This window comes from Lactuca saligna, chromosome 5 (assembly GCF_052625555.1).
Source record: "Lactuca saligna cultivar CGN05327 chromosome 5, ASM5262555v1, whole genome shotgun sequence".
In the NCBI taxonomy this organism is placed as follows: Eukaryota; Viridiplantae; Streptophyta; class Magnoliopsida; order Asterales; family Asteraceae; genus Lactuca; species Lactuca saligna.
Window position 1 is genome coordinate 196484746 of NC_136421.1, and position 25279 is coordinate 196510024.

A 25279-nucleotide genomic window follows, 5' to 3' on the forward strand; every position below is an offset into this window, starting at 1 on the left:
ACGAAATACAATGATATTCTTAAAACAATACTTAAATAAAGAAAATACAAAAAAGAATTAGTATATAACAAACTTACAAATTAAAATCTTCAACATAATAACATGGCTCGAAAAATTGTTCAAAGCCCTCAAATCAACACAAAAAACTTTAATCTTGTTTTTTTTTTTTTTTTTTTGTGAATTTTGTATGTGAATTGTATTTGTGTGTGTACTCGAAAAGATTGACTTTTTTATAGTAGAATATCTATTAATTGTTTATTAAATATATTATATAAGTTAAAAAACATTTGAATTTTTAATCATTATTAAGAGATTTTTGAGTGATATTCCTTAAAATAGGATGTTTTAAATGCATGAGATGTTTGTAAATTTTTATTGGGGGTTTCAAATGAAATGAGATTCAAGGAAAAATGTTAGTTATATATATATATATATATATATATATATATATATATATATATATATATATATATATATATATATATATATATATATATATATATATATATATATATATATATATATATATATATATAGATGTGGCGTTAAACATCATAACATGATATACAGATACGAAGCTTATATATAGGGAGAGTGAGTGAGATATAGTTGAATGTCAAACATATGGGGCTTGTTTCTTGATCTCTCACCTAATACACTTCCACAATTTCTTTGATGTTTCTTGCTTTTTATTCTTCTTCTTCTTCGTTGGCTTAAACTTACCACTTCTTGTAAATATCCATCTCTCTCTCTCTCTCTCTCTCTCTCTCTCTCTCTCTCTCTCTCTCTCTCTCTCTCTCCATACACATATACATAGGAGATATAGAGATTAATTAAGGTGTTTGAAGGTGGGGATAGATGGCCCAAATATCGCTACATGGAACACTTCACGCCACAATCTGTGAAGTAGACAAACTCAAGTCCAATTTGCTTCATAAGGTTAGTAATCTCTCTCTCTCTCTCTCTCTCTCTCTCTCTCTCTCTCACACACACACACACACATTAGGAGGTATAATTGGATCATGTTCAAAAATATGATTTGTTGATCATGTGTTGAAATCTTGATCAAAACACAGTAAATTGTTATATATAATCTTTGAAAATTGTAGAAGGTCAAGGGTTCACCAGGTTTTTGGCATCTCTTTAGCAGGAAACACTCCAAATCTGTAGTTATTCAAAAATTTGGGTTTGAATTAAGTAGTGTAATATTGAATTGGGTTAGGTATATTTATGTTGTATTATAATATGAATCTATTAAGTCAATGGTTTCGTCTTTTGCATAGCCTTGGTTAAAAGGTATTTATCATTCTTAATAAATTAAGAATCTTATTTTTATAGACTAACTAATTAATAAGCTATCTCAACAAGTTTATAGAAAAAAGTAGTTTATGAGCTATAATAAATTATTTTTATAGTTTTATCAAATATTTAATTAAAACAAAAACGAAAATAAAAATAAGAAAAAATGGAAACAAAAATAAACTTTTTGAGCAGTTTTCAAGAAAATAAAAACTTAGATGTTTGTACGAGGGGTTTTACGGTTTTAGTGTGGTTAAGCTGCTTAAAATTTATGGCCGTGAGTACTCCACCACACCACATAATAGGAATATATATATGGTTTTCATTTTATTTTATTCGTAAAAACCAGATAAACTTAACAAATTAGGATCAATTTGATCCCGTATATTATAAAGATTATTAATAAAATAAACCTCACATTTTATAAAGGACAATTAAAAACAAAATGTTTATGTTTTTAATATTTCTTAATAATTTTAATATACCTTCAGAATATTTAAAACTGCAAGATGATAGCAATGTGGATCCAAATCAATAAAACTAAAAGATCATTAGATAGACCAATAAATTTATTGCAACTTGGCGATATGTAAAACTCTATGTGAATTGATAGCATGAAACCGAAGATCGGACCAATACTATTTTAGGCCAAATTATTGTTTTTATATATTATAATATAGGCCAGTGGAATAAGAGCTTAATTTTGAAATACATATTTTTACCGGAAATTAATTTGATAATCTTAAGATATTCAACATTCCCTTCATTTGTTGTTTCATTATAATTACTAGGTATAAGACTGTTATATTATACAGATTTGATAAAATAAAAAATTAAATATGAAAGTTTAAACAAAATGTTATTTAAATTTATAGATTTGAAATTTAAAATTAAATGAAAACATATTAAATACTATATGAGTACTAAATTACTAATATTGTAATTTATTAGTTATTTTTAATTAAGATAATTATTAATTGAGGTGTAAATATAATGTGTTAATTAAGAAAAAAAATTACAAAATGACAAATGGAAAAAACAATTATTTAAAAATACCAAAAGAATAGCATGTATCTAAATTAATGAGAGAATGACATGTGACAAAATTATTTTCATTTATTAGAAAGAATAATATTGATATCAACAAATATCTTAAAGCTTAATAAGTTTCTTTGAGATTTGGGAGAAAATAATGTATCGTTAATTTGAAACTTTATTCATCCATACAATAATATATTTTCTCCTTTTTGGGCCTTCCATCAATATTGTGCTACTGCTACCCAATATCATATATTCATATTAAAATTTTCATATTGCATTGTTGATTGAGAAAAAATATCTCGAGTGCCTTTGTATGGTGTGTGTAGTTATAGAATTTGCGAGACATACATTTACAATTATACGTTAGGTGTTGAGAGAATCCATTTTCTAAAACATGTATTTTCATGATTGTTAATAAAGTATCTCATAGCTAATTTAAAACCATCATATAATCATATCAATAAAACACATAAGTATGTCAAAGTTTGCAAATGTATATGATGTAACTAAAAGTAAGACATCTTATTCATAAATTTATCTTAAGCTTATTATTAATCAAGAAGGAAATCGCCAACGAAAGAAATCGTGTTTCTATTTTTTCCTTTATTCTTAAGAGATTGTTTCTAAAGTTTCACGAGTTGGTTCTCTATATAAAAGGCATGTGCCCAATAAAAGTGTATTATATTTTTTCCTTTATTAATCTTAAGAGATTCTTTTTAAAGTTCCACGAGTTGGTTTTCCATATAAAAAATATGTGTCCCATAAATTTTGCCTCCAAAATGATAGCAAATACTTGCAGCAACTTATCTACCTTTTCCACTTGGTTCATCATCATTCATATCTCCCTTTTCTTGCCATCTCATGCCATTTTTATGATCTTTTGTGTTCTTAACATGAACACCACCATGATATTTGCCTCCACCACTATAGCCATGACCTCTACCACACTGCGGCCACAATTGTAGTTATTAAAATGATGTGTTATCATAATCGCTTTAGGGAAAGGGGTACAACCATTTGGGCGAACTTTATGTTTTTTCATCAAAATCTCATTGTTTTGATCAGCCACAAGTAAACATGGAATAAGTTCATGATTTTTCTTAAAATCATTTTCATGATATTGTTGTTTTATGAGCCAATTTGATGCATGAGAAGTTGAATATGTTTTCTCTAGCATTCCCTCATCGTCGAGTTATAATCACCCATTGATTTAAGATCTTGCAATCCACTCATAACGAGCTTTTTAGGGAGTATCACCGTTTTTTTGGTGTTTATAACTCCCTTTTAATATTTTCCAAAGGGAAAATGGATCTTTGACTATGAGATATTCACTCTTCAATCCCTCGTTGACAAATAAAAATCATTGCTTTGGCATTTGGTTGATTAGTTGACGTGTATTGTTGTAAAACAAACTAATAGACGCGCAAGGAAACCGACAAATAATATTGAGAATTATATGTCAATTAGTTGCGAATAATAGATCCAATTATTATTATATTTACCAAGTTTCGTTCAGAAACCAGATCTATCCTTCTCGGTTAGATCTGATTATAAGAAATGTAGAAGAAGAATATCCTATTATTGGATGAATTAACCACACGACAGAAAAGTAAAACCGATCTGTTGATTGCTGATCTTGATCATGAAGCAACTGCACGAATCAGACTCATGTCCTTAAAAGTTTTTACTTCGCTTCTATTAGTTGTAAGCAACAGAGTAAAACCCCAGGATTTAATGCAGCTTGATCGATATTCCAACAACACTGGAAATCGACAAACACAAAGCGACTACTTGGAAACCAGAAAAAAAAAAAAAAAAAAAAAACACAAAGAGAGGGAGAGAACTTTCAGATTTCGTGAGGTGTCAATGTGGCTCCTAGGGAGCTGTATTTATAGGTATTGTAACCCTAGAAGGCATCAAACGGGCCCCCATAGGTTGGCCCCAGAAACCCTAGGGCGACAGCTTGCTCTCCAAGCAAGCCATTTCCTGATCCTTCTAAAATACCCTGACTTGTCCTCCACGAAGTCAATGCCGGTCAACCATTTGACCAGATCGGTCAAACCAGCTTGACCCGAGCTCGTCAAAAATAAAAGCTCCTCAGCTCCTAGCGACCGATGCGTCGTGCAAAGTGTGCCTAAATCGCGCCATTTCGCGCACTCGCGGCATCGGCTAGTGCTAGGCTAGGCTAGGCGGGCGCGTGGGCTTGGCCCATTCCTTTGATCCACTAAAGCCTTTGAAATCTTACCAAGGGAATAGGCTTATAAACCCACAAAAGTTTCTTCCCCCCACCAATGTGGGATACAAAGGAAATTGCCAACCCACAAAAGCCTTTGAGCCACTGCTCGACCAGAATTCACCATCAGTTTTACACTTGATTCAAAAGGAGTATTGAATTCCTTAATGTTCAAATGTTGAAACTTTTTCAGAATTTTCTCTATGTAATGAGATTGACTTAGAGAAATCTGACCACCTGTCCTCTTCACCTTGATACCAAGAATAGTATCTACTTCTCCAAGATCTTTCATCTTAAAGTTTGAGGATAGGTATTTCTTCGTCTCATGAATACCTTCTAGGTGAGTGCCAATGATCAACATATTGATGGGTTTTGTACAAACAATCTTATGTGTATGCAACCCTAATATTGGATCTATGTTTTCACTATTAGATACACAACATTATGAACACATATAGAAACCCTAATATGCCCTAGTATTTTCGAAATACACATAAAAGGTTAGATCACATACCTCTTATTGTTATATTGTAATAACAACTCAAATCTTCAAACCCTAAGTCTTGAAAGCAAGCACCACAAGTGTAGTGCCTCTAATGGCTCACAAACACCACAAGCAATTAGAGAAGCTATAGAGAGAGAGAGAGAGAGAGAAGGGGAGAGGTAGAAATCGGATCTAGATACCCTAGGGATCAAGTGGACAATTTCTTATGCCTTAGGGGTCTTTATATAGGGTTGAGATTAGCGTTTCAGTCCTTATCCTTATCTAGTTGCTTGCCCACCAAGCAATCATAAGATAAGCCTTGATAACCCTTATCTCTTGGACCTTTGGACGATTTCAAGGATATATTATCCCTTGAATTCTTCCATCCTACTACTAGGATAACCATTGCCTTATTTTGCAACTATCACATAATTACAATTCAGCCCCTCTAGTTTAATTAATTGCATTTGATCACAAAATTAATTCCTAATTAATTATTGACCAATATTAATTAAACAAATATGATTTCTCCTTTAATATATTATTCTTATAACATATTAATAAATCATAATAACCTCTTTCTCTATTTATTTCTTCAGTCAAGTTGCTTTGGTGAAGGCAACCCAAAAGGACCATGCACAATCGGGTCAAGTACTTACCAAATATGATTACGGGCTTAGACACTAATTCAACCGTCTCCCACTTGGATAAGTCTAGTAACCACAAATGTAAGCACGACTCGATTAGCAATTGTAGCTCTCAAAGACGTTGTCGAACTCTGATCTTATCAGTACCCTGTCATTTAGATAAGGGATCATATATTCCTCCATTCTAGATATCGTATAGATGCAAGACATGGATTGAAATCATTCTCTCAGTCTATGTGTTGTTTCCCGATTTTCGATTTACGATGACTGACTAATTAAACAAATCAAATTAGCCCTAGCCCGGCCGAGCATTTATGTTTTTCGTCACTAAATCATCGAGGGGCCCAAAAATATCGCTTTTATCACTAAATCTTGGTAAGTCTTGCTATTTTGAGCATATCCAATAAATATACTCATTAGCTCGTGCTCCCAATTTGATTCACTTAGGATCGGGAGTCCGATAATAAGCAACCCCCCCCCCCCACACACACACACATACACACACTTTCAAATAGTCTAGATTAGGCTTTCTACCTTTCCACAACTCATAAGGGCTTGTAGGAATCACACGACTAATGATCCTATCATGAACATAACAAGCAGTCAATAGTGCTTCCCCCCACAAATTGTTTGGTTGACCCGATTGGTTCAACATACAGTTGACCATCTCACAAAGGGTTCGGTTCTTTCTTTCAGCCAAACCATTCTGTTGGGGAGTGTATGGTGATGTTCTCTCATGTTTGATTCCGTTCTCTTCGCAGAATGTGTCAAACTCTTAGTTGAAATATTCTCTGCCTCTGTCCGATCGAAGAATTTTGATGTGTCTTTCAAGTTGATTTTCTACCTCATCCTTATATCGTTTAAATGCATCAAAAGCTTCATCTTTTGATCTCAGCAAATAAACATGTAGATATCTACTGAAGTCATCACAAAATGTGATGAAATACCTTTTTTCCTCCTCGAGTAAGGATTCCATTTAACTCACATATATTAGAATGAATCAACTCAAGTAATGAAGTGTTTCTCTTAATTAATGGAAATGGTTTCTTAGTGAACTTTGATTTTACACATGTTTCACATTTTTCAAAATCTTTTGTGTCATATTTTAACATACCTTTAGTTTGCATTTTTTTCAATGTTTTTAACATTAGTGTGAGCTAAACGTTTTTGCCATAAAAAAATTGAACAAACAATATAACTAGAAAAGTTCACTTCATTCTCATTAGCAACCAATCCATCAATTACATCATTACCAACACTCGACACACTAGCAACACTAGAAACACCACTCTCAACACTAGGACCACTCATATTACCCTCATCACTAAGACACAAGCGATACATTCCTGAAGTATTATTCGCCCTCCCAACATGTCTACTACCTTTAGTGATCACAATTTTGCCTCTCTGAAGCACCATCTTGAACCCACCCTTGTCAAACTTGTCCGCAGAAACCAAACCCTTCGAGATAGTAGGACCATGAAGAACATCTCGAAGAGTCACCCATTCACCACGTGTGAACTTCAACCAAACATCCCCCCTTCCTAGAACTTCAGCTCTGTGGCCATCAACACAGACGACAACCATCCCCTAAGGCATGGGGTGGTAGGTGCGAAAGCTCTCTCGATGCCCACAAACATGCATAGTGGCTCCAGTGTCCACGAAACAACCTCGAGCATAGATTGCTCGAGTAAGACAGGAGATCATGAAAATCTCTCCAAGGTTCACACTAGCCACCATGTCAGTTACCTTCTCAACTGCATGTGCAACCGGTACTGATTTGCGATCTTTGCATTCTCTCGTATAGTGCCCAATCTCTCCGCAGACGTGGCAAGGACCGACCCTTTTTGGATTTGAGTTAGGATTCTGATGACCCGGTTTCTTGAAGCTTTGTTTCTTGGGTCCAAAGTTCTTCTTATTCTGTCCTCCTGATTTGCCTGTGAGGCTAGAACTCCCAGCTGACACGTGATGCACACTTTGTCTAACTTTACCTCGCTTGTCCCTGATGCGAGTTTCCTGCTCAATGCGGAGGTGTTTCATTAGATCATCCAAGGAGTAGTCCTTAGATTTGTGCATCATTCTCTTAGAGAAATCTTTCCACGAGGGTGGCAGTTTTGCGATGATCGCACCAACCTGAAAGAGTTCTGGAAGAAAGATGGAGAGTGCGTTCAACTTGTTGACCATGACTTGGAGTTCATGCACTTGCTCCATAATTGATTTGTCATCAACCATTTGAAACTCAAGGTACTTGGACACAAGGTACTAACCTTCCTCATGTACCTTATACTTAAGTTCCAATGCACTCCATAGCTCTTTTGGATCTTTGATCATCGAGTAAAGATCATAGAGCCAATCAGATAAGGAATTCTTGATGTGACCCACACACAATTCCTCGGATTCTCTATGCAGAATCCTTTGCTTTTCCAGTTCTGTAATGACCGTTGGGTCCATAGATTCCCCCTCCTTGGGAATTGTATCATCAGGAATTGGTGCTAGTTTTGGGTTTAACACAAAGGAGAGCTTCAAGACATGAAACATGAACTTGACCTATTCGACCCAACGAGTGTAGTTCTGACCATCGAATTGGTCAAGTTTGGCAAACTCTTAGTTCATGAAGTGGAGGCTAGCAGTAGTGTCCATTAGTTTGTTGATTGATCACAAATAAATAAAAAACCTTTAAGATTGTTGTAAAAAAAACTAATAGATGCTCAAGGAAACCGACAAATAATATTGAGAATTATATGTCGATTAGTTGCGAATAATAGATCCAATTATTATTATATTTACCAAGTTTCGTTCAGAAACCAGATCTATCCTTCTCGATTAGATCTGGTTATAAGAAATGTAAAAGAAGAATGTCCTATTATTGAATGAATTAACCACACGACAGAAAAGTAAAACCGACATGTTGATTGCTGATCTTGATCTTGAAGCAACTGCACGAATCAGACTCCTGTCCTTAAAGGTTTTTACTTCGCTTCTACTGGTTGTAAGCAACAGAGTAAAACCCCAGGATTTAATGCAGCTTGATCGATATTCAAACAACACTGGAAATCGACAAACACAAAGCGACTACTTGGAAACCAGGAAAAAAAACGCAGAGAGAAGGAGAGAACTTTCAGATTTTGTGAGGTGTCAATGTGGCTCCTAGGGAGCTGTATTTATAGGTATTGTAACCCTAGAAGGCATCAAACGGGCCCCCATAGGTCGACCCCAGAAACCCTAGGGCGACAGCTTGCTCTCCAAGCAAGCCATTTCCTGATCCTTCTAGAATACCCTGACTTGTCCTCCACGAAGTCAACACCGGTCAACCATTTGACCAGATCGGTCAAACCGGCTTGACCCGAGCTCGTCAAAAATAAAAGCTCCTCAGCTCCCAGCAACCGATGAGTCGTGCTAAGTGCACCTAAATCGCGCACTCGCGGCATCGGCTAGTGGTAGGCTAGGCGCGCACGGGCTTTGCCCATTCCTTTGATCCACTAAAGCCTTTAAAAGCTTACCAACGGAATAGACTTATAAACCCACAAAAGTTTCTTCCCCCACCAATGTGGGATACAAATAAAATTGCCAACTTGCAATTCCTTTATATATAAAGTTCCAACATTTCTGTCTTTGATTGTGTTACAAATTCCATAAGCATCTAGGTGTATTTCACTTTCTGAATCCAATATCCATGACAAATAATTCTTTTTGGTGACATCCAAAGCCAAAAATTCGAGTTTGCCATGATGGACTACCAAAAAAAACTATATAAATCAGTAGCAATTTTTTATTTTTTCATAAACACAATATATGGATACTTATAGTACGAAAGTCATCTTTTCATTATGTTCATATTTGCATGTTAGTCCTTCTCTTATTTCAATTAAAAGTTATATAAGACATTAATATAAAAGAAAGACGACTTATATGATAGCACTTAGATATATAATAGAATTATACTTTGGTTACATGTGTTAGATTACTTGGGTTGAAAATAACAAGCAAAAAAACCCGTATGCAACAAGTGAAAAAGAAAACGTGAGAATTGAAGAATTGAAACAAATATATATTATTTAAATGAGAATAATTAAACCGAGAAAAAGTTCTTCATAAAATAAATAATACCACACCATTGATCTTATTTATACTAGACAAATAAGTATTATAATTGAAATCTAAAACTATGCAAGAGATAAAATAAAATAAAAACTTAAATATGGTTACTTTCCTAATTGCCTATTATTTAAACTAAACAAAATAAACTTCTAAAATAATAAAACCGATTAATCCAACAATCACCCCTTTAATCGGTTTGGTTATACGAACCATTCGTTCAAAACAATGTCGGTTCCTCTTCGATTAGACCTGTTTCTTCCTTTTCCCATTTAGGACACTCGTTTTTATAGTGATCAAGCTCACCACATTTGTAACATCTAACGTGACTTTTATCCCAGACACGTTCATTACCATTGTCATAATGCTTACAAACATGTGACTTTTCTTCACTAGCCAACAACAACCCACCTTGAGTGTCCTCCACTTTCTCAGTTCCTCTTATACGCTCCTCATATGCCTTAATCTACCAACCGCTTCATCGAATAACATCGAATCCAACTCAAAACATTGCGAAGCCACAATTTGAAGAAACGACTTAGGCATTGAATCAAGTAACCTTTTTACCAAATCACCTTCTTCAATCTCATATCCAGGACTCCTTGCTTTTGACGCTAAATCGGATAATTTCGTCACAAAATCATCAACCGTTTCACCCTCCTTCATGCGCAAACTTCCAAGCTCCCTTTTTAAGGTTGCAAATCGAGTCGTTCTCACACGATCCACTCCCAAATACCGTGTTTTCAGCTCATCTCGCATTTTCTTTGGTCCGCTGTAACTCGCCATTTGCAACAACATGTCTTCGGGTATCGCTTGAAACAAAAAAGCAAGAGCTTGTTTTGATTTTTTTTGATCCGATGTTTCACCCGCCTTGGGTTCGACCGTCTCCCATATTGTGTGTGCATCCATAATCGACTTGATTTTGACTGCCCACACCGGATAATTCGTTGGAGTCAAAACCGGAACTTGATACGTCATCGAACCTCCTTCTTTAACCAACGACATCCTTTTCTCCTTAACCCCGACTTTTTTAATCAAGCTTGTTCTAAGAGCACTCTTCCACCGGACAACAAGACAAGGTTACGACCACCTTTACCGTATTCCATCACCCGCAAAACGAACCAAATCAAAGTCACCCGCTTTAACGTCTTCCCGTTTGTTTACTCAACACCTTCGGTTAGTCTCCCACAAGTCCGATTAAAAGAAACTGGGGTTGCTTGTAATCAACTTTGAATCACACCCCCTTTAACGAAACCGCTCTGATACCAAGTGTTAGATTACTTGGGTTGAAACTTGTTTCAATAACAAGCAAAAAAAACCCGTATGCAACAAGTGAAAAAGAAAACGTGAGAATTGAAGAATTGAAACAAATATATATTACTTGAACAAGAATAATTAAACTGAGAAAAAGTTTTGCATAAAAAAAATAATACCACACCATTGATCCTATTTATACTAAATAAGTATCCTAATTGAATTCTAAAACTATGCAGGAAATAAAATTAAAAATTAAAAAAAAAAAAAAAAAAAAAAAACCGTTAAATATGGTTACTTTCCTAATTGCCTATTATTTAAACTAAACAAAAATAAACTTTTAAAATAATAAAACCGATTAATCAAACAACATGTCCGTGTAGAAATTTAGGCTTGATCCTTATGATATTGAGATAATCTTGTTGATAGCCTATTGAAAAACAAAGACTAACTAACCTAGATAAAAATAGTGGGGGAATGTTTTATTCTTATTCATATATCAAACACACATAGATGATCTTTATTTATAGAGAAATCAACATTCAATAGAGAAACATGAAGGGATAAGAGTAACGTGAAATAACTCTAAATTTGGGAAACTCAAAGGTTATAGGAGTTAAGGAGATGGATAGACACTTGATTAATGTGTATTCATACCACTTGATCATTTTTTAAAAAAAAGGTTAGACTAATTACTTTGGTCATTAATCATCTTGTTCTTTATCTTTTCTGGAGGAATGCAGTGTAAAAAGTTAAAACTTGTTATTTTACATATGCTATCAAATTAGAATAAATAAATGAAAAAGTATAGGTGACTGGTAGGAAATTTCAATTTTATACGTTTTACATAAAAGCAAAAAATGAAATAAAAACTCATCTTGATATTTCTTGAAAACTTTCAAATTCAGGTCTCTCTATGGATTTTGGGCCGACGGATTTCCAAATCTATGAAATATGTAAATATGTTTGTTCATACATTTGACGGTTTTGGTCCTAGAATCCAGTTATTCTTCTTTGGATAAAAGTGAGATCGTTTGAGTTGGTCTAGTACTTGAACATGTGTTTGCAACTTTACACATAAAAAACGACAACCTCAACTATATATTAAAAAAAAAAAAAAAATTATTCAAAACCTATAAAACTATATTTTCATCTTTTACTTAGCAAATAATTATGTAACCTTTGTTTTTGATTTTGTGTAGATTGTGGATGGACTAGAGCATGTAGTGGGGTTAAAGAACAGCGCCGCAAGCCTTTACGCAACGGTTGACCTAGAAAAAGCTCGAGTGGGCCGAACCAGGATGCTGGAACATGACTCGAACCCACGATGGTTCGAGTCATTCCATATCTACTGTGCCCACATGGCTTCCAATGTCATCTTTACAGTCAAAGAAGACGACCCAATAGGCGCAACTGTAATCGGACGCGCCTACGTCCCGGTTATCAAACTACTTAACCAAGAAGTAATCGATGAATGGCTCGAACTTGTGGATGACCGTGGCAAATCAATCCATGGGCATTCAAAAATCCATGTAAAGGTACACTTCTTTAAAGTCGAACGGGAATGCCAATGGTCTCGAGGTATACAAAGCGTAAAATTCCCGGGTGTACCCTTTACATTCTTTCCACAAAGAAACGGATGTAGGGTTACACTTTATCAAGACGCACACTTACCCGATAATTTTACCCCAAAAATACCATTAACCGGAGGCAAGTACTATGAACCACACCGATGTTGGGAGGACATTTTTGATGCGATTTCTAATGCTAAACACTTGATTTATATAACCGGATGGTCCGTTTACACGGAAATTAGTTTAATTAGGGATTTAAGAAGGCCGAAGTCGGGTGGGGACATGACACTTGGGGAATTGCTAAAGAAAAAGGCGAGTGAGGGTGTTCGGGTGTTGATGCTAGTTTGGGATGATCGAACTTCTGACGGTTTGTTTAAAAATGGGTTCATGGCAACCCATGACGAGGACACAGGCGCATACTTCCATGGCTCGGAAGTAAACTGTGTACTGTGTCCTCGTAATCCGGATGATGGACGCAGTCTCGTCCAAAACATCCAGATTTCATTGATGTTAACTCATCATCAAAAGATTGTGGTTGTTGACGCTCCATTACCTAATAACCATGAGAAGAGGCGTATAGTTAGTTTTATAGGTGGAATCGATCTTTGCAATGGACGATACGATACACCATTCCATTCCCTTTTCCGAACACTTGATTCCGTCCACCATGATGATTTCCACCAACCTAATTTCCCTAATTCATCAGTGAAGAAAGGTGGACCTCGGGAACCCTGGCATGACATCCATTGCAAGCTTGAAGGTCCGATAGCGTGGGATGTGTTATTCAATTTTGAGCAGCGGTGGCTCAAGCAAGGCGGGAAGGATTTATTGAACGACGTAAGGGATCTTAGTCACGTCATAATCCCTCCGTCGCCGGTGACGTTACCAGATGACCATGAGAGATGGAATGTTCAGTTGTTCCGGTCAATTGACGGTGGCGCTGCATTTGGGTTCCCTGAGAAACCCGAGGATGCAGCACGTGCTGGGTTGATAAGCGGAAAAGATAACATTATTGACCGGAGCATTCAAGACGGGTACATCAACGCCATCCGCCGAGCAAAAAACTTCATCTACATCGAAAACCAGTACTTTCTCGGAAGTTCATACGGCTGGAACTCAAACGACATTAAAGATGAAGACATCAACGCCTTACATCTAATCCCGAAAGAACTGTCGCTTAAAATCGTGAGCAAAATCGAAGCCGGAGAGGACTTCCGGGTGTACATCGTCTTGCCAATGTGGCCCGAGGGTGAGCCGGAGGGTGCATCAGTACAAGCCATACTGGACTGGCAAAGAAGAACGATGCAGATGATGTACACTGATATCGTTCACGCTCTGAAAGTGAAGCACATCGTGGCGAACCCCAGGGATTATTTAACATTCTTTTGTCTCGGCAACCGTGAAATCAAGAAACCTTACGAGTATATACCGTCGGAGAAGCCTGATCAGGGTACTAATTACCAGCGAGCTCAGGAAGCACGCCGGTTCATGATCTACGTGCATGCCAAGATGATGATCGGTTAGTGCATAGTCATACTAATATTCTTACTCATACTCTGTTTTCGTTTTCACTGATTAATGCGAGAAATATTGATGATTTTGTAGTCGATGACGAGTACATAATCGTCGGATCAGCGAATATTAACCAGAGATCGATGGACGGAGCTCGAGATTCTGAGATAGCAATGGGGGCGTTTCAGCCGTGTCATCTATCAAAAAGACAGCAGGCGAGGGGTCAGGTTCATGGGTTCAGGATGTCGTTGTGGTACGAGCATATGGGGCTTCTTGACGACTGTTTTTCATGTCCGGAGAGCTTGAATTGCATCCGAAAGGTGAACCAGATATCGATGAAATACTGGGATCTTTATTGTTCTGAGAGGCTTGACCATGATTTGCCGGGGCACCTGCTCAGTTACCCCGTCGGAGTCACGGAGGAGGGAGATGTGACGGAGCTGCCGGGGTCGGAGTTCTTCCCCGACACAAAGGCTAGGGTTCTTGGTACCTACGCGGGCTACATGCCTCCGATTCTAACTACTTAAGAAAATGGGGTACAAAATCGGTGTCTTGTGATTGGTGTGAGAAAAAGACTAAACTACCCTTTCCTGAAACCTAGAAACTGCGACGAATTGTCATGTTTATTGGGTACAGAATTGGGTCTGCTCTTGTTTATGGAGTTTTACTTGTAATTTTACTTTTTCGATCTTCTATGTTGGCATTACGAGTGAGTTCTAATTATGGTTTTATGTAATATGTTCATGTTTAAGTTTGAAATAGCAATTAATGAATAAGAGTTTGAGTTATTCATTACAATGATGGTAAAGGCTCCCATGATATTTCTAACTAATATGTTTTATTTGATGTGTATTGGTTGCCATTTATGGGTTTATAATGCCTTTTTGTGGTTTCTATATCTTTGTCTTTTTTCTTACCATTGACGTAAAATTATGTTGCAGTCACATCATTCTCAAACAGAAAATATTACCCTAGAAGACACCTCGAAACCAATGTGGAAGAATATGGTTGCATCTCCAATAATGTCTTGTAATGAAGATTTTGTTTTTCTATAAATCAAACTTGCTACAAACTTTAAGACTATCCTTACTACAAGGGTTTTGACTATAAAAGTGAAATGTCACAACATCTAGGATGAGTAAAAACCAAACCGAAAACCAAAAAATCAAAACCAAAACAATAACCGATGGTTTAGGTTTGAATTTCACAAAAAAATCGAAAAATAACGGTTTTGTTCGGTTTTGACATATAAAACCGTCCATAAAAACCAAACCGACCCACATATATATTATTTATTATGTTTTAAACTTTTAGTTTTCGACTTTAAACTTTATCTATTTATTACTTTATGTTTATTTTCAACAAACTGTTAATGGTGTTAATCTTTGATCTTTTGAACACTTTTATGCCTTTTAAAATACTACAATCCATACTCTTTATTTTAGTATATTTAAGTAGAAACAATACAATTTATTGCAACATACTTTCAACGATTTGAACCCAAAAGCTAGAAGGAAAAAAAAAAAACAGGAGCTCATAAACCCACGGTTTAAAACCGAAAACCCATAAACCCAACTTGGAAAACCGAAAAACCGAACCATGCAAAAACCGAGCCTATATGAGTTTAAAAATTGAAAAACCAACTTTTTACAGTTTGGTTTGGTTTTAACCAAAAACCGACTCAAACCGACCCATGTTTATCCCTAACAATACCCTTCAATACTGACATAATAAGGGAAATATGTGAACCAAGATCGAGTGCAATAGGAAGCTCCTCATAGTAGCCATTCTAATATGCAGCTCCTCAAGAGTTGTATCCGTAAACTTTACAAGAGAAATTGCAGCACTAATCACTCACCTCATGTGGCATAAAACACAAATTCATAACTAAAATTTGAAAGGGAAGTTGCAAATATAAGAATGTAAAAAGTTCAATACATTCACTTTCACTCAAGTTAAATGCATTATGGCCACATTTGTTAACATTTTTTCCATAACTTTCTATGGTTAGTAATCCTTTTTGTTTCAAGTCAAAAAGAAACTCTTTTACATAGCTTTTGAGAGTCAGTTTTGTCCCCATTAAGCCTATTAAATAAAATAAATAAATAAATAAACAACACTTCAATATATGTGTATATGACTACTAATTCAGACCTCCCTAGTGCACCCCACAAAATCAAAAATCTAATATCAAACCGATATATCAAAGGGAAAGCCAATCTTACATATAGTGTCGGAACTGCTGTCATGATAAAGCTTGTGATTTATGAATGCAGTTGAAGCCTGCAAACCAAATTTCCAACAATTTTAAGTAAAACATCTATCATATTGCCAATTCGATTAAGCAAAGTAAACTCAGATGAAACATCATATTTAATAAGAATATTTTTTAGGGGCACTTCGAAATTTATGGTGGTAAGAGAAAGAGTGGAGGAAGTACAACGAATAGAGAACAAACGAAGAAATGGTGGTGATGGTGCAGAGATAAAAAAAAACTAGAGAGTGATTGAGAGAACAAAATTTAGTGGCAAAAGGGGGTATGTGGAGTGATAGAAGTGGGTTTCATTACTGATTTGTGGGGGTGTTATGACTAATTTACGATAGAGGGAGGTAGAAACTAGTAGGGCTAAAGTGGTGGTGAGGTTTGTGTTCATCGTAAGCCCACGACGGTGACTGGGGAGGGACTTAAGAAAATTTGTTCGTGTTTAATAACTCAAGTCATTTAGGTAAGGATATTATTTTCCATTTAGTGTTCTCTATTAATTTTAATAATTTAAAGTTATAAAAAAAGATTATAAAGTAATAATAACAATTTAAAAAATGGTTTAGGTCATTTTTTGTAACTTAACTTTTTGTTTTGTGCTTATTTGATCATTTAACTCTTTTTTAGTTTTAAAAGGTCATCAAACTTTTGGTTTTGTACTCATTTAGTCACTTAACTTTTGGTTTGGTCACATTTAGTCACCTAACTTTTAAAATTGTGCTCATTTAATCACTAAACTTTTAAAAAAATTTCAAAGTTTTAAAAGTTTAATAACAATGAGCACTTATTTTAAAAGCTAGATGACTAAATGAGCACAAATCTAAAAGTTAAGTGACCAAACCAAAAGTTAAGTGACTAAACGAGCATAAAGTCAAAAGTTTGATAACTTTTGAAAACTTGAAAATAGTTATGTAACATCCACAAAAATTCATGAAAATTTAAAACATTTTTAAATATCTAAAATACCATTAATTACTACAAAGTGTTTTCAAAATAGTTTCATATCAGAGTTCCCAGAAATCATAATCATAAATCGAGGAAGTGTATGGTCACGCCTTCGCCTTACTGCGGTCATCCGCCGTACCTGAAACAATAATTGATAAATATAAGCTCGAAGTTCTAGTGAGTTGCGACCAAAATACCCATACACATAACAATACACATACACTAACAAACATCATACTATGGGTCCAATCAATCATCGGGTTCGAATACCCCGGACTCTCAACCATCTGGTTGGAATGCCAACATACTATGGGTCCAGTCAACCATCGGGTTAGAATACCCCAACCCCACAACCATAGGGTTGGAATGCCTATATACTACAAGTCCAATCATCCTCGGGATGGAATACTCTTGGGTCACAACCATCGGGTTGGAATGCCCATATACTACGAGTTCAATCATCCTCAAGATGGAATACTCTCGGCCCACAACCATCGGGTTGGAATGCCCATATACAATCAAACATGTGCACCTATATCAGATAAGCATAAAACAGTCTATAAAGACAATATACTAGGGTCCTATCATCCTCGGGATGGAATTGTTGGATTAGTGTCTAAGCTCGTAACCATATTTGTCAAGTACTTAACCCGATTGTGCATGGTCCTTTTGGGTTGCCTTCACCAAAGCAACTTGACTGAAGAAATAAATAGAGAAAGAGGTTATTATGATTTATTAATATGTTATAAGAATAATATATTAAAGGAGAAATTATATTTGTTTAATTAATATTGGTTAATAATTAATTAGGAATTTATTTTGTGATCAAGTATAATTAATTAAACTAGAGGGGCTAAATTGTAATTATGTGATAGTTGCAAAATAGGGCAATGGTTATCCTAGTAGTAGGATGGATGAATTCAAGGGATAAGATATCCTTGAAATCGTCCAAAGGTCCAAGAGATAAGGGTTATCAAGGCTTATCTTATGATTGCTTGGTGGGCAAGCAACTACATAAGGATAAGGACTGAAACCCTAATCTCAACCCTATATAAAGACCCCTAAGGCATAAGAAATCGTACACTTGATCCCTAGGGTATCTAGATCTGATTTCATACCTCCTCCCTTCTCTCTCTATAGCCTCTCCAATTGCTTGTGGTGTTTTTAAGCCATTAGAGGCACTACACTTGTGGTGCTTGCTTTCAAGACTTAGGGTTTGAAGATCTAAGTTGTTATTGCAATATAACAACAAGAGGTATGTGATCTAATCTTCTATATGTATTTCAAAAATACTAGGGCATATTAAGGTTTCTTTATGTGTTCATAATGTTGTGTATCTAATAGTGAAAACATAGATTAAATTCTAGGGTTGCATGCACACATAGGATTGTTTGTACAAAGCCCATCAGTGGTATCAGAGCCTTTGGTTAACTTGTTTTCAGTTATTATTATACAAATGTATGAACTTGACATATTAGGGTTTATAGCCAATAAACCCTAGGAGGCAATTTTCAAGATTAAGGTTCCTAAACCCTAATTTGCGAAAATTTGAAAGGGTTTTCAAATCATTTCCTTAAGCCTCAAGATTTCGAAATCCAAGGTTTGCATAACCCCTTGATTTGCAAAATTATCCTCCTCCCCAAGATAAGATCCTAAATTTTATAGATTTGGATTATCTCATATCTTGTAATTATCCTTTAATTGTTATATATGGTAATTAAAGATTTTGCATTATCCTATCCTTATTTTCGAAATCCATGTAGAAGTTTAAGAGATTAGGATAAGTTAAATGTTTAAATGGTAATTATCCCTATGATCTAGATAACCCCTTATGATTTAATAATTTAAATTAATAGTTTAATTCAAGATAATTATTAAATCAAGAGTTTTAATATTTAAAATTTTAATTTAAATTGTCTTAAATTCGAAAAATTTTAAGTGAGATTAAAACTTAACTGTTTTGAAAAGTTTCAAAACATGTCCTCAAGTTTTGGAATTTAAATTGTTGATTAAAAGTTTAATTTTGAAAGTCTGAATTCTAAAACCCTAATTTTGAAAAAGTTCAAATTAAACCCTTATGGTTTTATTAAATTAATTAAGTGTATAATTAAAAGAGAGTTAATAAATCCATAATGTCATGGTTAATTAAAAGTGTAATTTAAACCACCTAGTATTTTAAAAGTGTAAAATACACCCTTATACTATGTATAACATTAAAAGTCTAATATTATATATGTATAACTAAAATGCTAGTCTTACCGTTAGTAGGCCTCATTCACGAAGTCGGTCTATAAGGGGGGTATAAGGTTATGACCTATAAAATGGCCGTTTAATGGGTATCCACTCTTACCCACCGCTTCCTTGATTGGTGGAGGGTCGTTAGCCGAACGGGTAGGATAGGGCAATCCTCTCTTCATTAATAAGTATAATGAATCTATGTAAAGTAACTAAACACTTTTACAAATTCCCAATCCTAGTTACTTTAGGAGAAAGTGAAATTGATGCAATCCCATGAAATTACACTTTGTACCCTTGCTAAGATGTTAGTGGAGCGTGTGTGGTTAACCGGCACACTAATCGGGTTCTAAGCAAAGGTGGCAAAGGGTGACTCAATGTTTGTCATAGTTCGATGGAGCGTGTGTGGTTTACCGACACATCGAATAAGTGACCGTAACAATGAGGGCACCATGTAGATTTGCATGGTTATTCACACCCACTTTGTGATCCTCGGCATCCCAGTCACAAATGAGAGGGGCATATCGAGATTTAAACATGCCATTGAAAAGTTGAATGAATCTCAAAGGAAATCTAGGAATTCTTAATACATTTAAAACTTAAGCCTTTATGTTTTTTCATGGTGAAGAATTAGTGAATCGTCATTCACTTACCTCCAAATTATTTGCATGTTGGATTACGGCATGCCTCTTCTAATGTGTAAATAATGTTGTTGGATCCTAGCCTTAATGTCTCATTTGGGTGTTTCATTAAGGATTCAATCAACTAACTTGAAATTTCTCCCGTTTTGTAGATGTCTGACTCTAACCGTGGTCTTCCCGAACCCCAAGGAAAAGGTGTTCCTATTGAAAGTAAAAGCTTGTTCCAAAGTGAAGGATCAATGAGGACTAGCTTGATTTCACTCCCTCCTCCTCCTCCCGTTGTTCTCCCCGACCCACAAGATCGAAGATTTGAAAGGTTCAAGATCACTGAAACCCTATTGGCAATGGAACATGAAGATGGTAAACCCGTGCGTGCTCACGTCCTAGGGATGAAATCACACATTGATAGGTTGATTATGTTGGGTGCGTCTTTTCCCAATAAGTTGGTTGTGTACTGGGTTCTTTAGTCACTCCCTAAATCATATGATAAGTTCATAAGAGAGTATTATATGATGGATCTTGACGCGACCCTCATTGACTTAACTTACATGCTTATTGCTGCTGAATCTGAAATGATTTGGCGAAGTAATGGAGCATATTTGTCTGTTAATTCAACCAACCATACCTCCATGGACACTCTAGAAGAACCCACTTGTTTCTGTTGCCAAGAGAAAGGGCAATGGATACGAAGCTGCCCAAAGGAACTGAAGATTCTAAGATATGAGAGAGTCAAGAAGTATGACTCTACTTCAGGTATAAAATCCATTATCTAACTCTATTAAATTCCTATTCTTTATACATAATGTGATAAGATTACATTTGAATGTTTTGTAGGATTAGAGAAAAGAGAGGAAGTTTGATGGAAGAGCAAGATGAGTCTGATCACGAAGAAATGGATTACGATCGCATGGATTCAAAGATCAGATTTTAAGCTCATGAAGTTATGATAGATTTGTTAGGAGTATTTGATTACATAGTTTTTCATTCGAATTTTGCATTGTAAGGACATGTTTTCCGCTGCTTTTATGAATAAAATAAATTTTAGTTTTATCTTATTTGTTGATCCTTACAATGGCATATATGAAAAATTGATGTTTGTGTAGTTCTATTATTAGCAAAATGGATTTGATTCTTAATTAGGTTATTTATGGATGTGTCTAGAGTTTATCAAATATGAAGAGTTTCTCATCGCCCAAGTTTCAAGTGGATAGGAACTTGGAATCGTATAACAAGTATTATATGATGAATGGAAACTTTTACATTTGGGAAATTTGGACTAATTCCTTGACAAAGTGTCAATTGAAGGACTAGGATACCAAATACACTAGGTCGTACGTTGATCAAGTCTACCACAAGAATGACAAAGATAATCGTCATGATTTACTAAAGTTTAGTGAATATGGTTATACCTATAAGATTGAGTATAATTCTAAGTTGATTGAAAGAGTTTCAATCAATAGCAAAACGAATAAGAAGAGTCAAGTAAGTAGAAAGATAAATGTTTCTCCGCTCTAAGAAGAAGGGAGAGTACTTTTTTTTTATGTTTTATGATAAGTCTTAATGATTAAGATCCATATCTCAATTGATCCTCTAAGTGAGTCTTAGTACAATTTGTATGTCTAAGAAGAGGAATCGGGAATTGTGGAAATGTTTAAATCAAGAAGTCAATCATACTTCGTTCCGATATCAAGTCTTAAAGTTATACTACAAGATTGTGAATTGAGTGACAAGTCTTAAGAAGGTCTATAAGATTCATCAAATGTGGAATTTGGAAAAGGGTTTTTTCTTATTCTTGCACATTTGAAATTGGTAAGTTGTGATGTCTTGGATATGACAAATACCAACTAGGACCAATCATATGAAGTGTTTTGTCTTGATGAAAGCTACACTAACTCTTGAATATTTCTTTGCCAAAAAATGATTCTTGACAAGAGAATCTTATAGGTCAAGGAGTCAGTGGGAGTCTTAATGGTCTTGAAAGGTTTCAAGAACAAATCAAGAATAAACCTAATAAATAATCACTAGCACACGACTTGAGGTTTCTAACCTATCGTGTTGACATATATTCCTTTCTATGCCATTCCAGTTTAGTCAATTATTCATGTGAGTTCTACGAGTTCTAAATGGGTTGCATAGGAGCAAATGCACCTTGATCAATGGTGCTCGGATTCCCGATGCAATGCTTAAAAGGGTGGATTCTTTAAATCCTGTCTTGCAGGCATATTTGGAAACCTTCGATTCTTCTATTCCTACGGGAATCTTACTAACACGCGAAGAAAAGAAGACCAAGAAGTCGAAGAAAGCTGAGCCTACCTCACTTGAGAAGAAAGCAAAGGGCTCAACACCATCCAAATCTCCAAAGACGAAGCCTGAAAATGTTGTTGTGACAGTCGAAGCAACGCAAGTGATTATGCCAATAGTGGAAGAGTTACAAGAAAATGTGGTTATTCCTTCGAAAATAGGGATGTTTCGAAGAATAAAGATAAAATCCAAGCATAAACGCAAATCTTCATCTCAGAAACTGCTTCGTAAACCTCAACTTTCTCATCAAGGAGTATTGTTTCGTGAGGTTCCTGTTCTTGTTTCTCCCGCATCCAAGAAACGAGCAGCAGAAGACATGGCGAAACATTTATCCCAACCGAAGAAGAAGAAGATGAAGAAGGCTCGGAAGATTGTTTCATCAAGTGAGTCTACAGAAGAGGATGAACGAGTACCAGAAACTCCGGAAATCACCTCTATTCTTACCAGTTCAATTCCACAGACTACTGTTATAATCACCCATGAAGTTTCGATTGCCAAGTCAATTTTTGAGGAGGTGAGAACTTCAGGCTTGGGTGAAAATGTTTCGAAGGATGCAGACCAAGGTCCGTTCATCTCTACTCCCTTTGAATCATTCGATTCTGTTACACCAACATCAACCATTCCTCTTACTTCAACTACTATCTCTCCAACCTTTGAACACATCCTCAATCAACCAATCACTTCCATGTTCTCCTCTCAATCAACTGATACCCCCAAACCAACTTCACCCACTGAAATAGATCATGAAGGGTTTGGAGGAACATTCGAAGATTTGGAATTTCATGATAACGAAGAAGATTTCCATGATCACATGCTCATGACAATGAAACAATACAAAATTTTGAATCAAAAGTTGAACTCCATTATTCAATCCCAAGCTGATCTTGGAGGGGGTTCATCAATTTCCAGTTTGGAGGTTGATTCAATGTTAAAGATGTGTGAGTCAAAACTAATTTCCAAAGTGTCAGGTATGTTGAAGGCTTCAGAGACAGTGCTTATGGAGAAGGTTGATTACTCAAATCAAACAAATGAGCTTCGTCTTAAAATCAAAGATCTGATTTTCTGGGAGAAGTGAAAGATCTACAAAGCGTAACAAAAGAACGACATGTTTTGTATGTTTAGGAGGTTAAGAAAGTGAGAGAGGATGTGAATTCGAAAATCCAAGATCTTTATGAAGAAATGAACAAGGAAATTTTATCTGTTCAACATGATTATGCGTCCTTACATCAGAAGATCGATATCATATGTGATGCTGTTACTAAATTTGTCAAGATGTATGAAGGTTTGAGTCCACAAATTTCTCAAATCTCCAGGTCTGAAACTGAAAATTTTAAAGGAGTGATGAAGCTGTTGAAAGAGTTGAAGGAGATATCCACAAAACCAGTTTCGTCTCCATTGATCACTACTGAATTTTTGTCACAAAAATTTGTACAGTTCGAAGCTATTCTAAACAAGCAACTTACTCCACTCTTTTGCATATCTAGTCTTCTTCCCGTAACGACTGCCCCTCCTGTTTTCACAGGGGTGCAAAGGGGAGAAAGGAAGTCCACAGAAGAAGAAGCGAAAGTTGTGGGAAAGGTATTCTCTTCGAACATCCTATCAACGAAGCCAGTGTTTGTGTCTGCTCAACCAATGACTTCAACAATTGTTACAACATTGCCAATTACATGAACAATTTCGAAAGGAATTGTTAGAGTTTGGTGGGAGTGGTTCGAAGCCAAAAGACTTAACTGAAAAATCTGCTTCGAAAGGCAAAGGCAAATCAATTTTAATTGAAAAATCCAAAGAAGAAAAGAAGGCTGAAGCTGAAGCTGAACTCGAGAGAATGAGGCTTGTTCAAAGCATCATGACTCAGAGGGTTGGAGATCCAAAGGGTATGAATAAAGGTGATCTAGCTAAGCATTACAATTATGAAACAATCGAAGCCTTGGTTGCCTTTAACCACATGTACTCTTTTGATAAGAAGCCAAAACAGAGTTATGTGGTTACAAACACTGATACTTGCCAGTTGGATTTCCCTGTTAATGAGATGATGTTCATCATGCCTCAATTTAAAGCAGAAGGGAATTTCAAAGAAAAGGATGAAGGAACCCATATGAAGATTTTATTTCATGCAGTTCTGGGTAAAGCTCCTGAGGAAGTCTGGTCACTTATCAATATTAAAAAGGTGATTAGCATGAAGAAAGATGTGGTCTTCGAAAATATTGTTCAAAATGTAAAATACATTGTGACCAGGGCAAATGGTAAAACATGCGAATTCACCATTGCTAACTTTCCTCTAATGAACTTGTATGATCTTATACAAGTTGCATTGCTTCTTAAAGACAAATCTTTCTCCTATTTGCAAAATACTAATCCTGAAGAATTCAAACTTGGAGTTGCTCACATAAAAAATTTCATTGAAAATTATTATGAGTTCCTTGCACTAACTGATGTGGAGCTGGCGACTGCAAAGGGAATGGAAATTAAAATTCAAATGGCTCCTTCATTGACTTAGGTCCTGTTTGATACTCGTCTGACCGAGTCGAGTCAGACGTTTTTGGCTGACTCGGTTAGCAAAAAGTGTTTGATAATGTAAGTTTGGGCATCTGAGTCGATGTGAAAAATCTGATTGAGATAGATGCGGGAAGATAGCTAACTGAGAAAGAAAGCTACGTTTCCATCTTTACCCTTGTCTTACCATTCTCTTACAGCGCCTCCATTTTCTTGCAACGTCTCTATAGCCACGCATCAACCAACCATCAACGATTTCTAT

At 35.6% G+C, this 25279-nt stretch overlaps 1 protein-coding gene across 2 annotated transcripts; it reads left to right on the forward strand.

Moving 5' to 3' along the window:
• The first annotated feature begins 560 nt into the window (after positions 1–560).
• On the forward strand, positions 561–14940 carry LOC144998342 (phospholipase D alpha 1-like). 2 transcript variants are annotated; one of them, XM_078958128.1, is made up of 4 exons: positions 561–939; positions 11962–12009; positions 12256–14146; positions 14233–14940. In XM_078958128.1, the coding sequence occupies exons 1-4, from the start codon at positions 859–861 to the stop codon at positions 14664–14666; spliced, it is 2454 nt and encodes an 817-aa protein (XP_078814254.1). In that variant the 5' UTR covers positions 561–858; the 3' UTR covers positions 14667–14940. The 2 variants fall into 2 exon arrangements, with proteins under 2 accessions (XP_078814254.1, XP_078814256.1); XM_078958130.1 differs by lacking the exon at positions 11962–12009 and having other exon boundaries at positions 562–939.
• The last annotated feature ends 10339 nt before the right edge of the window (positions 14941–25279 follow it).